Below are 17,157 nucleotides of genomic sequence, written 5' to 3' on the forward strand. Positions count from 1 at the left end.
GAGGCTTTGGTCAGAGGTTACACAGCAAAGTATGATTTTAACATGTCTCTCCCTCTAGAAGGGAGGAATAATATCCTCATCACCAGAAATGGTATGGGGGTATTATTCCAAAGTGTTAGACACCTTACACGACATGTTTTGATACAGCCCAACCATAGTTACCATAACCGTTTAAGATTATAAGGCACTTTAAGAGTATATGGTAGGCTATATCATAGAACAGCTATAAGGACAAGGTTCCGAAAGCTGCAGACAGGCTCAGCTCATGCTAGAGCACCATCTCACATGTTACCAAGCACTCTGCCTCCAGGATTGTCAAGGCCTGCCATAGGAGTGACTGATAGGTACACATGTGTCTATATGTAAGTTAGGTATAGGAATACTACACCTAAGCAAGGGGTGATTACACGACCTTGCCCCAGCTGAGTGATCAGCCAGTTGTGTCTGATTGGAAGGCCAGACCAGGGGTGGCATAATACATGCTGCAGCCCCTGGGAGGCCTAGGGTACACCTATGCCCTGGGTACCTAGGGTACACTGTACAGGGTCCAATAAGGTGATCCTTACCAATTGGGAATGTACCTAGGGTACATGGAATCCATTTTAAAGAGAGAGCAGACAGCCTGAGACCCTGAATGGCAGGATCTCAGGCCAACTAAGTCGAAAAACCAGCTAGACACTAGGCAAAAAGTTGGGGGTAACCATAGTCAGATATCCACCTTCCTACAGGCTGCATTTGCTTTTTTAATAAATATAAATATATATGTATGTATATATATGTATGTGTATATATATGTATGTGTATATATACATATGTATGTGCGGTCGCCAGTAGATAGTTATAGTTAGGACCGTGTTTCCATAGGAAATCCGCAACATTCTATTTGGAATAACTTTGGCGCCAATTGACGAATCCTCGCGAAATTCTCAAAATAGGTGGGGCGCTCCGCTCCGCTCCTACCCTGAAAGTCTCGGGGGGGATTCGTCAAGCGGGGGCTGAGAAAAAGGGGGGGTCCCAAAACGCGTTTTCCCCATGCATTTTTCCATAGGACCTTTAGTCCGAGCTACAGCCCGAACAGCTGAACAGAATTACTTGAAATTTGGCAGAGAGGTAGCCCTCAGGTCAGGGATGTGCCTTTTGAAGGTTTCGTGTAAATCTGTTCAGTATTTCCTGAGAAAATAGCATTTAAATCAATATATATATCTATGGGCGGGCTCCGAGCGCGTACCGTAAGCTTACCGTACGTGCACGCTGCCGTGCGCGAGCGCGATTCTTATTGGTTGTTAGATCTCAGTAAACATTCGAATCGGTCGAAACCAGGAAGTGTCGGCCGCCATTTTGTCTCTCGCAGTCTGAGGGGGTGAAAAACAAAGGTGGATAACGTGAAAAGGGGGCAGGCTGGACAGTTCCTGACCCCCTAGCCTTTGTCAGGGGGTCCCAGAAGGACCCCCAAGGGCAAAAAATGAATTTTAATTTTTTTTTCAAAAAATCGCTGAATGTGCGCAGCGTACGCGCACGGCGTAAACTGAGAAATTCCGCGAGGAAAAATTCCGCGAACTTCGCGTAACGATTACGCGTACCGTGCGCAAGGCAAAAAAAATTTTTCAAAAAGGAAAGCTTAAAAAAAAATAAAAAAAATTGTGAGGTAAGGTTGGCTCTTAAAAGAGCCGTTGGGTTAATACAGGGATGGAGGAAAGAAAGAATGGGAATTTTATGAGCGTCTACAAACGTGCTGGTCTATCTTATTGTTAATAAGGGAAACACTGGTCTCCCCAAAAACAATAAGACCACAACACGTTGTACACCTCATTGCAACCCTCCCAAATCGAGGGTTAACGTCCAGAGGAGCAGAAGAAGGTGATGCTCCCACCTCAGAGGAAGGGCTCAGCTGAGCTGCCGATGATGTACTCGGCTGAGCTTCTGAGGTTGGGCTCTGGTGACTTACTGGAGAGTTTTCTCCAGTATGTCGAGCAAAGGTCCTGGGATGTCTATCCCTAAGGTGTCTCATCATAGAGTGATTTCCAAAGGAATACTTCTTCCTTGGATCTCCTCTAGATAAAACACGGTCACAAAGTGTGCAAGTGACCAATGGAGCATTGACCTTTTTCTCCCCCTCTGGAAAAGTAAAATACTCCCATACAAAAGAATTCTTTGGTTTCCTCCTTCTCTGGATGATGGTGGTGCTGCTAGCCTCACTCTCAGAAGAGGTCTGCTGTTCTGCCATTGTATCTCAATGTCAATTCAGCTCCTTCTCCGGGATCTCAAGCAGTAATGAGGGGAATGGGTGTGGTGTGGGAAGTTTCTGGAACTGAAAGTAGTTTCAACCAATGAAAAGTGTTCTTTGTGGATCACATGACCTACCGTGCGCGCTCCGTAAGCTTACGGTACGCGCTCGGAAACAAGTACGCATGCGCGAACGTGACGCTTACGGAGCGCTTACGGAGCGCGTACGTAAGACGCACTTGCGCATTACACGCCCCTGCGTAACCGCGACGTTGCTTCCGTGTGTACGCGTACGTATCACGTAAGCGCGCTGTACTTGTGACGTGCGGAGCGCGTAGCGTCAGCTTACCGTACGCGCATCGTATCACGTAAGCGTACCGTACTTATGACGTACGGAGCGCGTAGCGTCAGCTTACCGTACGCGCACGGAAAAAAATGCATAAAAAAAAAATTAACCATTCCATAATGCAGGATATAGTACATATATTATTTTATACATAGGTTTACCAAAAAGATGAAGAAAAAATTTGCATTTAAAAAACCGTACAAATTCACTTAAAAAACCATAGGTTTCACACAAGTTATAGTTAGCTGTACATTTCACTCGTAAAAAACCAATGAAATTCCACGTTATAGTTAGATCAGGTAACTATAACTTGCGCGACCGCAATCCACAATGTGTCATTTCAGATGTCATCATTGATGTCATGAGTGATGTCACTGACCATGTCATGAGTGATGTAATATGTGACGTCATCAGCAGTTTATTGTGGGCGCGCAATTTATAGTTACCTGATCTAACTATAACGTGGAATTTCATTGGTTTTTTACGAGTGAAATGTACAGCTAACTATAACTTGTGTGAAACCTATGGTTTTTTCAGTGAGTGAATATATATATATATATATATATATATATATATATATATATATATATTTGTCACATATATAATATTCTAGTGCTTATGACTTTGAGGATACCCCTGGAATAGAATTAGGATTACAGGTAAGTAACTAATCCTTCTCTGTTTTACTAAATATACTTATGCATAGACCTCTCTGTTCTTTACTACTACTTCGTTCTCTGACCCTCTGCGGAAAACAATCTGAAGATGGAGTCGATGACCTTGCGCACGATCACCTAAGGGAGGAGTCCCCCTACCTTATGACTAGGGAAAACTTCTTCCAGAAGAACAAAGTGCAAACATCCAAACCCAACACTAGATGGCGATCTTATGCAAAGCATGAGATTCTACAGCTCTAAATGCCAAGAACAGATGCATACTGGGTAAGTAGCATTTTTCTTTTTGGTCCTTAGGTCAATCAGGCACTCAAAAATAAAGAAGGACACTGAAGTGGCTAAATCCCTGGGGGAGCTCCAGTCTCCTTCAAACAGAGGCTCCTTTTATCGCTCCATTTATCGTTCAGGGTCCAAAAGCACACTCTCGGACCAGAATACCTCCACTTACAAAGGTAATAACTAGTCCTCACCCTCTGCTTTTTTATTGAGGAAACCACTCTAAAGGTAGGGTTAAGGGCAGCACACCCCGTTACTTCCCTTCCCCTAATGAGCAGTGACTTACCCGCGCTCCCCCCCCCCCCCCTCCCTCCCTCCCCCACCACCATACCACACCTGTCGGAATATTTCAACAATTTTTCCCCATTTGGCAATCTATAACAGACAAATGGGTGCTCGGAATTTTCCAACATGGTTATTGCCTGGAGAGTACCTCTAATCCTCCAAACCTTCCACCTCGCTCTCACATTGTATCCAGACCGCTTTCAATTGCTCAAACAGGAAGTACAATCTCTTACTAAAAGGAGCATTAGAACCAGTTCTGATACAGTACCACGGTCCCAAAAGGACGGCTCCTTGACCTTTTCTGTTTCTCAGAGTTAAACTAAAATATACTGGTAGAGCACTTTCACGTGGTAACACTTCAACAGGTACTGCCACTGTTAAAGTTTTATGTCTAGTCTAGACTTAAGACGCATATCTTCATGTTCCAATTCATCCAGCTCATCACAAATACCTCAGATTTGTGATTGCATGCAAACAATACCAATTCAAAGTACTCCCTTATGGAGTGACTACAGTCCCCAGAGTATTTACTGAATGACTGGCTGTAGTCGCAGCTCATCTCAGAAGACAACATATTCACGTCTTCACCTCCCTAGACGACTGGCTCATCAAAGCCAACATTTACCAAAAAGGTCTTCGACACATCCAATCACAATAGACCTACTTCATCAACAGTGCTTAACGGTCAATGCACAGAAACCTCACCTGCATCCTTCGCAGATGCAATCTAACTAGGGGCCACTCGAGACAGGCAAGCTCTAGCCTCTCCCCATGTAGCCAGAATTCACAACATTCAGTCTGATACTATAGTTTTAGTCCAACCAAACATTACCAGTCTGAGTGTTCATGCAACTGCTGGGAATGATGGCGTCTTGCATCGCAATTGTACCCCATGCAAGACGTTGCATACAAAAGTGCTTAGCACGTCCGTGGAATCAGTCGCAGGGTCAATTTACCAATCTAGCATTGGTAGACGGCCGCACCCATCACTTTCTGCAGTGGTGGAACCCACAACATTTATTAAATGGGCTGCCTTTCATCGACCCTGGTCCACAGATTGTGCTCACTGCAGACTAATCTGACAGGTTGGGGTGCCCATCTCCAAGATTACACAATACAAGGCCTGTGGAGCAACAAACGCATCAGCCTCCTCATCAACTATCTAGAGCTTCTAGCAGTTTTTCTAGCGCTCAAAGCTTTTCAAACTCACCTGATAGGCAAAGCTGCCCTAGTCCGAACAGAAAACATGACAGCAATGTATTATGTGCAAAAGCGGGGGGGGGGGGGGGGGGGGGGGGTTAAGAGACACGAATGGGAACTTCATCCCCAAGTTCTCCTTCAATACTTCCAACAATGGGAATTCCCACAAATACACTTTTTCGCCACAGTCTACTACGCAAAATGCCCAAACTTGGGCTCCAGGTTCCCACACCCATTCTCAAAGGGCAAAGCCCTATGGATAAACCTCTCGGGGACATTTGCCTATGCTTTTCTGCCTCTCCCACTCATTCCGTGTCTGGTTGAGAAGCTCAGGCAAACATCCCTCACACCAATTCTAGTAGCTCCCACATGGGCCAGTCAGCCATGGTACACCACCCTGTTGGAGCTGTCACTAGTTCCACATCAAAAGCTGCATCTCACCTCCAGGCTCCTCACACAGAACCATGGAGAAATCGGGCCTCCAAATCCCAAAGAACTGAACTTAGCGATATGGCTCCTGAAGTCATAGTTTGGTTATTTAAATTTACCACCAGACTATATGAATATTCTAAAAGAAGCAAGAAGGCCTACCACCAGCAAAATGGCAAAGATTTTAATACTGCCATAACAATCAATCCTTTAGATGCTTCTATACAAAACATTATCTGTTACATTTACAGCAAACTGGACTAGCTGATACATCTATACGTTTTCACCTTGCAGCAGTAGCTGTGTATTTGCAGAATAGGCAACATCTATCATTCAGAGTTCCAGTATTCAAAGCTTTCATGGATGGATTGAAAAGAGTAATACCACCAAGGATTCCTCCTGACCAAGTATGGAATCTCAACATTATTCTCACAAGGCTCATGGGTCCACCTTTTTGAACCATTGCACAAGTGCCCTTTGTAATTTCTCTCATGGAATTTTGCTTTCCTCATTGTGATCACATCATTGAGGAGAGTTGGTGAGCTACAGGCATTAACCTTAGAAGAACCCTTCTTTCAGCTACACAAAGACAGGGTAGTACTACGCACCAACCCTAAATTCCCTTCCAAAAAGGTTTCTGCTTTTCATATAAACCAATCTGTTCAGTTACCAGTCTTTTTTTCCTCAACCTGATTGTGTAGCAGAATGCGCCCTTCACACGCTTGATGTAAAGAGCTTTATTGTACTACATAGATAGGGCAAAAGACTTTCACAAAACAACTGTTTGTTGCATTTGCTCCACATCACAAAGGCAATCCTATCTCTAAATCTGGTATTGCAGGATGGATTGTTAAATGCATTCAGACATGCTACGCTAAAGGTAAAAGAACTTTATCCATACCCCCAGAGCGCATTCTACTTGCAAGAAAAGGGGCTTCTGTGGCCTTTTTAGGTAACATTCTTCTAGCAGACGTATGTAAAGCAGCTACATGGTCTACACCACATACATTTACCAAACACTATTGTGTAGATGTGTTAGCATGTCACCAAGCTAATGTAGACCAAGCAGTACTTAAAAACACTCAAACAACTGCAACATCTACAGGTTAGCCACCGCTTTGGGAGTATACTGCTTTGTAGTCTTTGCAAAGCATGTATATCTACAGCACACATGCCTCGAACGGGTAATGTTACTTATCCAGTAAGCATTTGTTCTTGGCATGTAGAGCTGTAGATTCACATGCGCCCACTCGCCTCCCCGGTTATCTGTAGTTGTTGCAGTTAATCAGTATTGGGGTATGTTTAATAGATTCACATGCCTGAATCATTCCCCGCCGTCCAGATTGGAGTCCCACGGTAAAATACAAAAGCAGTAAATAATAAATAGGCTAAAAAAGGGCCCAGTGCCCTCTATTAGTAGCAGGAAAACAATCTAACCATGGAGTTGATGACCATGCGCACTATCACTGAAAGGAGGATTCACCTTACCTCGTGACTAGTAAATACTACTTCAAAGAAAAACAGCTTTCAAACATCCGGACCCAACACTAGATGGCAGGAATATGCAAAGCATGTGAATCTACAGCTCTACATACCAAGAATAGATGCTTACTGGTTAAGTAACATAGGGCCAGATGTATGACCGTTCGCAAACGGGAGATTGGCCTGCAAAAAAGGATCCTGGCTTGTACAAATGTAATTTTGCGAGTCACTGACCCGCAAAATAGCGTTTGCGACTCTCGCTTTTAGGAAGGGGTGTCCCTCCCTAATAGTGAGTGTCAATGCTGTGAGAAGTTGGCCTGATGTATGATGTCACTAGGTATAGTGCACACCTTATATCAGTCCAAATACCCTTATGGTGATTGGTTGTAAAGTCAACCTTATAGACCAGCTATCCTAGTGGTAGCATGGACAAGAGCAGTCTTAGGCTAAACTCTGAATGGCATGTGAAGCCAGCTGTGATACCATATATAATCCCTTGAATACCAAATGAAAGGACACCACAACAGATATATATATAAAATAAAGTGTATGTATTCTAGTCAAACCCTCAGCACTCTTTATGAGATTCGAGGTAAGTACAACACAGTCTTATTCAAGCATACATTAAGTCACACAGGTAAGTAATACAGTTAGGCCCTAGGGGCCACGCAAACCATATACTAAAGAAGTGGTATAAGGACCACTGTCACGGAAATAGAACAGGCCTAGGCCTAGGGAATAGCTGGTGCTACACTACACTACCAACAGTTAGGAAGTGGGAGGCCCACGGGATTCAGGTGCAGAGTGGAAACACTCACGCGTAATGCGTATAATCGATAGAAATAGTACGGTTCTGAAATAAGCAGTTTTAGGACACTTCTGAAGCAACTAGGAAGTCGAGACTCGGAAACTAGACCCTAGGATAGTCACTACCCTTGTGAGCACCGAAGTACCCAGGTTACCTAGCCCACAGGCTGCGGGTGCATAGGTGTGAACTTGCTTCGGGTTTCGTCGTGGACTTGTATGGATGCCTGAAGGAAAGTTGCTGACAGGCAGTCAGTGAAGAGTGTCCGGTGGATCCCAAGGCCGGGATCAAGAAGGAAGGGTACCTGCAAGCAGAAGGGACAGAGTCAAGGTCACTAGCCAGTGACCACGTGGAACCAGGAAGGAACCAGGCGATTTCGTGAAGATTGCAGGTGAAGGGTGAAGCTTGTCGCTGCAGCCATGGGTACCAGGAGATGTCGAGGACGACCAGGACCAGGAGGCGAGCTGTCCCACGAAGGCTCTTGCAGTCGGCGGCGTCTAAGTCGAACTAGGACTCACCAAGCCTTGGCAAGCGGAACCCACGAAGAACGGAGGACTTGCAGGAAGGTTTGGGGTGCTTCTCTTTTGCAAAGAAGCGGGAGCCAGTCTGGAGGAGCCAAACCAGCAGTGAAGATTTAAAGGTGTCGTCACAGAGGCCGCTAGCCAACGGGCAAGCAACCGGACAGACGCGGCAAGCAGGAAAATGCAGAAGGGCCCCACGCAGGACTCGTGGAGTGGGGGGGGCTGATCTTCGGTGCAGATGGTGCTTGGGGTTGGGGCTTCTCAATCCCCGGTGCACAACTTCGAGGGTACCTCAGAAGCTGCACTGGAAGATACTCGCCACTTTTCCCAGGTAGCCGGTCCCACGTCTCTCGTCGCCTCCACGGATCTCGGCTCGGATGTGGATCAGGGTCGGAGAAGTCTGGAAGTCAAGGCTCTGGTCGGGCTCTGCAGTCGGTCCCTCGTAGAACTTCAGCAAAGGGTAAGTCTCTTGATGGTGCCTGTTTGCACAGGGTAGCCACTCCTTGGCCACAAGGGAGATTCTTCAGTCTTCTTCTTTCGTCGAATGTCGAAGGTCCAGAGTTTCTGTTCAAGTTGCAGGTTCAGGATAATCTAATCTCCTGGGGCCCAGCTACCACTCTTATACTAATCTGGGGGGCTGGGTTTCCTGCTAGGTCACGCCTTATGGGTGGGACCTGGGAGGGGGGTGGTTACACCTCCTTCCCTTTGTCCAGTTTCGCGCCAGGACTGGGGCTGGAGTGTCCCAGCACCGGTTTGGACTGGACTATGCATGGGACACCTTGTGTGCCCCAGGCATGTCTCATTCCTTTCAGCCCTCCCTGCCCCAATACACTAAGGCCTGTCTGGGGTGGTGCTCGCACTTCCCAAGGCAGGAAACCTATTGTCCAAGCCTCCCTTGCCGGGCTCACTCCCAGCAGCAGGAGGTCAGACTCGTGTCTGTGGCAGCAGCATCCATTTTGTGATGCTGAGGCTTTGGTGAGAGTTAAACAGCAAAGAATGATTTTAACATGTCTCTCCCTCTAGAAGGGGGGAATAATATCCTCATCACCAGAAATGGTATGGGGGTATTATTCCAAAGTGTTAGACACCTTACACGACATGTTTTGATACAGCCAAACCATAGTTACCATAACGGTTTAAGATTATAAGGCACTTTAAGAGTATATGGTAGGCTATATCATAGAACAGCTATAAGGACATGGTTCCGAAAGCTGCAGACAGGCTCAGCTCATGCTAGAGCACCATCTCTCATGTTACCAAGCGCACTGCCTCCAGGATTGTTAAGGCCTGCCATAGGAGTGGCTGATAGGTACACATGCGTCTATTTTAAGGGTAGATATAGGTATACTATATCTAAGCAAGGGGTGATTACACGACCTTGCCCCAGCTGAGTGATCAGCCAGTTGTGTCTGATTGGAAGGCCAGACCAGGGGTGGCATAATAAATGCTGCAGCCCCTGGGAGGCCTAGGGTACACCTATGCCCTGGGTACCTAGGGTACACTGTACAGGGTCCAATAAGGTGATCCTTACCAATTGGGTATGTACCTAGGGTACATGGAGTCCATTTTAAAGAGAGAGCAGATAGCCTGAGACCCTGAATGGCAGGATCTCAGGCCAACTAAGTCGAAAAACCAGCTAGACACTAGGCAAAAAGCTGGGGGTAACCATAGTCGGATATCCACCTTCCTACAGTCATCACTTCCCTCAGAAGAGTCAGTGAGATACAAGCACTCACCATTCAAGAACCTTTTCTGCAAATGCACCATAATAAGGTTGTTCTCCGTACTAATCCAAAATTCCTCCCTAAAGTCATTTCTCCCTTTCACCTAAACCAATCTGTGGAACTACCCGTATTCTTCTCGCAACCACAGACCGTTGCAGAAAGAGCTCTCCACACATTAGATGTCAAACGAGCCTTACTCTACTACAGCGAGAGAACACAACCTTTTCGTAAAACCAAACTGTTAGTTTCCTTCGCACCACCACATAAAGGCAACCCCATCTCCAAATCTGGGATAGCTAGGTGGATTGTCAAATGCATTCAGATTTGCTACCAGAAAGCAAAACGAACGCTATCTGTTCCCCCTAAAGCCCACTCTACACGTAAGATAGGGGATTCCATGGCATTCTTAGGGAACATCCCCTTAGATGATATCTGCAAAGCAGCTACATGGTCACACCGCACACTTTCACTAAACACTATTGTGTAGATGTGCAAACTAAGCAACAAGCTAGTGTGGGCCAGGCTGAACTCTAAACATTGTTTCAAACCACTGCAACAGATACTGGTGGTCACCGCTAAGGATTGGTACTGCTATATAATCTTTGCAGTGTGTAATCTGCAGCTCATATGCCTCGAACGGAATATGCTACTTAACAGTATGCATCTGTTCTTGGCATGTAGAGCTGCAGATATACACAGCAAAGGGATGTTGGGTTTCTTGTTTAGTTTTTACTGCCCCAACTTCCTTTTCACTCTGTGGCTTCTCCTTCCCTTTTTCTTTTCTTCTTCCTTTAGTATGCATTGCCCGCCCCACCGACCAGCAGATGTAGGTGGGAGTAGGTTATTTTTGTTTATAAATCTCAATAAAACAGAGTTGAACAAAACCTACATTTATCTGTCCTTTTAGTTGTCCATTGTGCTAATATTTGAATTTGTGGTCAAAATGGAAAAAAGATTTTCCCGTTATTATACCTGCTTGTGCCATACCAAATTGTGTTCATGGTTGTCCTTTGGCCAGTACCGGCTCCAAGGGGGCTGCAGTATTGGGAAGGAGGGGAGTTAAAAAAAAAAAAAAAAAAAAATAAAAAAAATAACCTTACCAGACCGTGTCTCCTCCGTCCTTCTTGCCATGACGCAGGAAACAGGAAGCACACAGGCTTCCAGACTCCCTTAGCCAATCACGACGCTGCTGAGCAGCATCACGATTGGTCTGTGCGCCGTGATTCGGCGCTCAGAGAGGAACTAGGGACCTGTGCATGTTCTCCACCCAGGCTGTGCATTACAGCCCGTGGAGAACATGCAAAGTGCGCACGACTGCTTGACGGGCCCAAGACGGCCAGCTAAACCGTCATGCACACTTAGTGTCTACCACTTCACCCCTGCTCTGTGGGCAGCCCGGCCCCCCCAACGCCTACAGAACTACTAGGGGAAAATAAAATGATAACATGGTGTTCTTATCATTTTATTGTTCTTGTGGGGCGACGCTCCTCTGCCTTAGCTGGGGAGGTGCTTTTGGCTCCTAATTGTGAAAATGTGAAGTAATAATAAGAGTTTCTCATGATGCTGCATAGTATGAAGTGCTGATCTCCCGTTTGAGTTCTTGAATATGTATTCTAGGGACAGATGAAGACACCATTCTGAAGCTTCTCATTTCCCGGAGCAATAAGCAACGCCAGCAGATAGGTCTGGCCTTTAAAACTCTATTTGGCAGGGTAAGACTAAAAAACATTATTTTCAAATATTGGTACTTAATGAGTCTTGGTTAGAGTTGAAATTCTATGATTATCTTGTCTGATTGCAAATGTAGACTTTGAGTGGAACATAATAATTTTGTTACAGCTGCATATATTCGTGATTTCTGTTGTATACTTCAGCAGAAAGCATCCCAGACTGATCAAGTCTGGCGTTTCTCTACTTTCATCTCTACATGAAAAAGCCTTCTCATTCTGGCCCCACACAAATAGCGGGAGGTAAAAGTGCACTGGGATAAACGGTTGCTGCCCCTTGTGCATCTCCTTGTGGTGATTTTACCTTCCTGTTCAGAGTTTTGCAGGTCTGTAATGAGGGTTGTTGTGCGGTTCAGCCCGGGTAAAGCTGCAGGTTCTCTTCCAGGGGATCCTCATCAATATTCATAAGCACTGAATATTCCCGCCCATGTGCGGGGACCCCGGAAATAATAAAATTATATATGAAGAACATATATATATGTATATGTATGTGTGTGTGTGTGTGTGTATATGTATGTGTGTGTGTGTATGTGTGTATATGTATGTATGTGTGTGTATATATATATGTGTGTGTGTATATATATGTGGGTATATATATATGTGTGTGTAAACATATATATATATATATATATATATATATGTGTGTAAACATATATTATTTTTTCCCAAGCAAATGCAGCCCCCATAGAAGGCTATACAATGTAGACACAAATCTCCAATAATGCACCATAGGTATAATAATACACCTAAATCTTTTTTTATTTTTATTTTTTTAATGAGGTAAAAACACTCATGAGAAAGAAAAGAGAACACTGTGCAAAAACACAGATCCACAAAACATTGTTAGCCTGCAGGCTGCATTGCAATACAATACCATAGAGACTGAAAAACCTTGTACAGGTAAAAACTGGCACCGTGCCTTTAAGGCAGCCCTGACTCCAATATCCCATCATGCCTCAGGGGTGACAGTTGGGTCAGTTGTTCTTTCCGGCTCCTTCAGTCAGGACCCTGGAATTCAGCTCTTCTTTTTTGACTTTTCAGTCAAGAATTGTTACTTTTATAGTAATTTTTTGGGCTTCCTCTTGTTAAATACTGTCGGGGGCGTATTCCTGTGTTTTCTGACTAGATTTAACATTTTTTTCTGTCAGAAAAATGCCTTCTTTATTCATGCTGTGTCCATCCTGTGGCAAAAAGAAGGCCTCTTCAGACACACACGATGTGTGTATCGTCTGTCTACCAGATTCTCACTCTCCTGCATCCTGTCGTCACTGCAAGGACCTTTCAAAGAGGACTTTGAAAGAGAGGGAGAGAATTAGGCTTTATGGCCTTGCGGAGCGGTCGACGTCGAAGTAGCTGGTCTCTGTCTGTTCTCCATCGGCGTCGGGCTCGGCGTCGAAGACTCCAGCGGCGGGATCGTCGCTGAGAGGTGAGAAGTCCAGGGGGAGTCATGCTTCCAAAAGAAAGTCCACATCGACGCTCGATCCGGCGGCGAAGCGCCTTTGTTAGTCGTCGGCAACTTCGACGTCAAGAAAACATCCTTCGACGTCGAAGGAGGGTCATCGCCGATCGACGTCAAGAAAACATCGTTCGACGTCAAAATCGACACCTAGAGAGAAGTCGACGTCGCATGAAGAGCACAGGCGTTCGACGTTGAAATCTACATTGACGTCGAGGCAAAGATCGTTGTCAAAAGATCCGGCAAGATCTTCGACGTCGAGACCTGATTCGCCGTCAACAGAAAGGCGATCGTCTTCGAAAGTGCTGACTACGTCGAGGGAAAGATCATCGTCGGAACATTCGACGTCGAGGCGGCTGCCTCCGTCTGAGTTGACGTCGAGGCGGCTGCCTCCGTCGTCTAAGGTCTCCAGATCTTCGGAGAAGATAGTGACGTCGAGGCGAGATTCCCCGTTTGGTTCTAGGCCTCCGTCCAGGACAAGTCCTCCGTCGACGACCAGGCTCTCTAGGTCGAGGCAGGACACATCGCCGGTTATCCACTCGGCGTCGAAGTCCAGAGCTCCGGTGATAGGCCTATCACCGTCGAGACGGTCCCCCGCGGTGGGATACCAGGAAACGTCACATTCGTCTGACTTTCAAGAAAGTATTGAGACGCAAATCTCCTCATAGATTGGTATATACCACATCGGAGCACGATTCATCGTGTCCGATTTCACCTTCAGCCTCTGAAGGATCGAGATCCGGATCACCTGAGGTGTTGGGTCTCTCTCCAGCTCCTCCAGTGGAGCATACATCTCAAGAAGAGGACCATGCTCTGCCTCAGAGCCCCGTCAGGGAAATGCCTCAGAACACTTCAATGATTCAGGCAGTTAAGGATTCCTTAACCAGATTAAGGTCTCTGGATCAATCATCACGACCAGCAAGATCCCATTCTCGAGGAAGAGAATTCCAAAGGCGCTCACGCTCGCCCAGAAGGCGATCCAGGTCCACCTCTCATAGAAGAGAATCAATCAGATCGGGGAGAAGGCGGCGGAGGTCTCCCTCATCCTCCTTGTCAAGCCGTTCGTCCAGAAGGGATTACTCACCCACACTCTCAGATAATCCACCATCTAGAGTGTCGCCAGTGGACGACATCACCACCTTCCAAGATGTGTTGTGCAGAGGAGCGACAAAGTTGAACATTCCCATGCCTGTTCAAGAAACCACCTCCTCGGTCATCTTCGAGACCCTTCATGAGCGAGCGGTGTCTCGTCCACTGTTGCCTTTAGTCCCTGGGTTGCTTAAACCGGTAATGGATCTTCCTCACGCCAGCGACTATCAAATCTGCGCCGGCGCGGATTCTTAAATATCGTCCGGCTCCTGAGGATCCTCTATTTCTCAAGGCGGACCCTCCACCGGACTCTGTGATCACGGCTGCTGCCAGAAAAACTCATTCAGTGGTGTCATCCACAGTGCCGCCGGATAAGGAAAGTAAATCACAAGACTCTTGGGGGAGAAGAGTATGTGGCTCGGCGGCCTCTAGTCTGAAAGTGGCTAGTGCCTCAGCCCTTCTGGGGCGCTACGACAGATCACTATGGGACTCCCTGCAGAGATTTATAGAAAAAGTACCTTCCGAAGACAGAAAGGACTTTGAAGAAATCTTGCACGAGGGCCGTCTAGTTTCAAACCAAGTGATAAGCGCAGCAGCGGATGGAGCAACGTTGGCAGCACACTCGTATGCTCATGGGATTTCCGCCAGAAGATCCTCTTGGCTAAGGCTGACTGCCTTGAAACCTGAAGCACAGGCAAGAATTCTGAATCTGCCTTTCTCGGGTAGTTCGCTTTTCGGTTCTCATGCGGATGACGAAATGGCTCGAATGAAGTCCGAACTCGAGACCATGAAAGCCGTGGGGCTAGAGAAACTGAAAGAATTCCGTCGCCATAGGGGAACCGACAGGCGTAGCTACCAACAGAGGGTTCAAACCCCTTACTGGCAGAAAAATCAAGACCAACAAGGGCAAAAGAAGCAACAATTTCAGTCCCGCAGATCATCCAGGGGACGTGGAAAAAACCGCCAGGCCAGCGGTGGAAACAAGGCTCAAGGAAAGCAATGAGAGACTGCTTCCTCCAATGCCGTCCACCGCTCCGGTGGGAGGAAGTAATGCAAACCATCTTCCAGAGTGGCAATGCATCACAAAGGACAAGTGGGTTCTAAATATACTGCGACATGGATACACGCTTCGTTTCCGGAGTCGTCCTCCCTCGATCCACCCTGTACAATCATCTCAACACCTCAAGATGCTAAGAGAAGAAGTGGCGACCCTTCTGCTCAAATCAGCAATAGAAAGAGTTCCCAGGGCGCAGAGAGGGACAGGTGTCTACTCCAGATATTTTCTAATTCAAAAAAGAAATACAAAAGCAGAGTTCAGACCCATCTTGGACTTACGGACACTCAACAACCATATCAAGAGAAGAGTTTTGCATGCTTGCGCTTCACCAAATATATCCTCATCTCCGGCAAGGCGATTGGATGTGCTTGCTGGATCTGCAAGATGCGTACTTTCATGTTCCCATCGTACAGAGTCATCGGAAATTTCTAAGGTTTGTAGTGGGGACCTCTCACTATCAGTTCAAGGTTCTACCATTTGGCCTGAAATCGGCCCCTCGAGTATTTACAAAATGCATGGCAGTAGTAGCGGCTGCACTGAGGCGCGCAGGAGTCTTCATCTATCCCTATCTAGACGATTGGCTGATAAAAGGCCCATCGCCTCAGAGTGTACACTCACAGCTGGCACGCTGCCTGAATTTGTGTCACAGATTGGGACTCTGGGTGAACTTCAAGAAATCCAACTTCATACCAACCCAAAGGATACACTACCTCGGTGCAACTATAGACTCCACAGTAGGAAAAGTGTTTCCTTCGGAGGAGAGACTGTTATCCCTGATCCACAAAGGCAAGCAGATTATCACCAACCATCTGTCTACAGCGCAACAGATTTCGTCTCTGCTAGGGGCCATGGCATCTTGCATATTCCTGGTGCCCAATGCCAGATTGAGGATGCGTCCTCCAACAAGATCTGCAGGACAAATGGGACCAAAGGAATTTACTGTGGGAGGAAACAGTCTGTCTTTGCTCAGCGGTCAGGCAGTCAATCAAGTGGTGGTTGAAGCCACTCAATCTACAGGTGGGATTTCCTTTTCATCAAGAACCCCCATCTCAGACGCTGATCACCAACGCATCCCTGCAGGGTTGGGGTGCGCATCTGGGATCCCTACAGACCCAAGGGCTTTGGTCCAGCAGCGAACGGTTGTACCACATCAACATGCTAGAACTCAGGGCAGTCCACCTAGCCTTCAAAGCTTTCCTGCCCGCAATCAGGACGAGTCCAATTCTAGTACAAACGGACAATACCACCACAATGTACTACCTGAACAAACAGGGGGCTACTCGATCCAGGACACTCTCGCTGGAGGCTCAGTCCCTGTGGCACTGGAGCCTAGCAAGGAACATTTCGATAAAGGCGGTGCACCTGCCAGGAGAGCTCAAGGTCAAAGCGGACTTGCTCCGTCATTTTCAAGATCCAGACGACTGGGTACTCAACGACTAGGTGCTAGAGTGCATCTTCAAGGAGTGGGGACGTCCGCAAATAGATCTCTTCGCGGACGAAAACAACGCGAAATGCCGAGGCTTCGCCTCAAGATACTATCGACCAGGATCCATAGGGAATGCCCTTTTGATCGATTGGTCAATGACATTTGTTTACGCCTTTCCGCCTCTCCCACTGATCCCCAAAGTGGTGACCAAACTGCAACCCTCGTCTGCCAAGATGATCCTCATAGCACCGGACTGGCCGAGGCAGTGGTGGTACACAGATCTCCTCCACATGTCGATCCGACCTCACAAGCGTCTGCCGTGCAGACCGGACTTGTTAACCAAGATGCAGGGGAAGATTTACCATCCCAGTCTTCCCTCGCTGAGCTTAACAGCATGGCTCCTGAAGTCCTCCAGTATGGCCATTTAAACCTTCCCC

General features: G+C 46.7%; 1 protein-coding gene across 3 annotated transcripts in view; it reads left to right on the top strand.

Moving 5' to 3' along the window:
- Positions 1–17,157, top strand: part of ANXA5 (annexin A5) — a 980,312-nt gene that overhangs the window by 358,436 nt on the left and 604,719 nt on the right. For all 3 annotated transcript variants that reach the window (XM_085641572.1, XM_085641571.1, XM_085641573.1), the window contains exon 4: positions 11,583–11,677. In XM_085641572.1, the coding sequence (XP_085497698.1) occupies positions 11,583–11,677 (95 nt within the window). The remainder of the gene's footprint in view (positions 1–11,582; positions 11,678–17,157) is intronic.

This window comes from Triturus cristatus, chromosome 2_2 (assembly GCF_964204655.1).
Source record: "Triturus cristatus chromosome 2_2, aTriCri1.1, whole genome shotgun sequence".
Taxonomy (NCBI): Eukaryota; Metazoa; Chordata; class Amphibia; order Caudata; family Salamandridae; genus Triturus; species Triturus cristatus.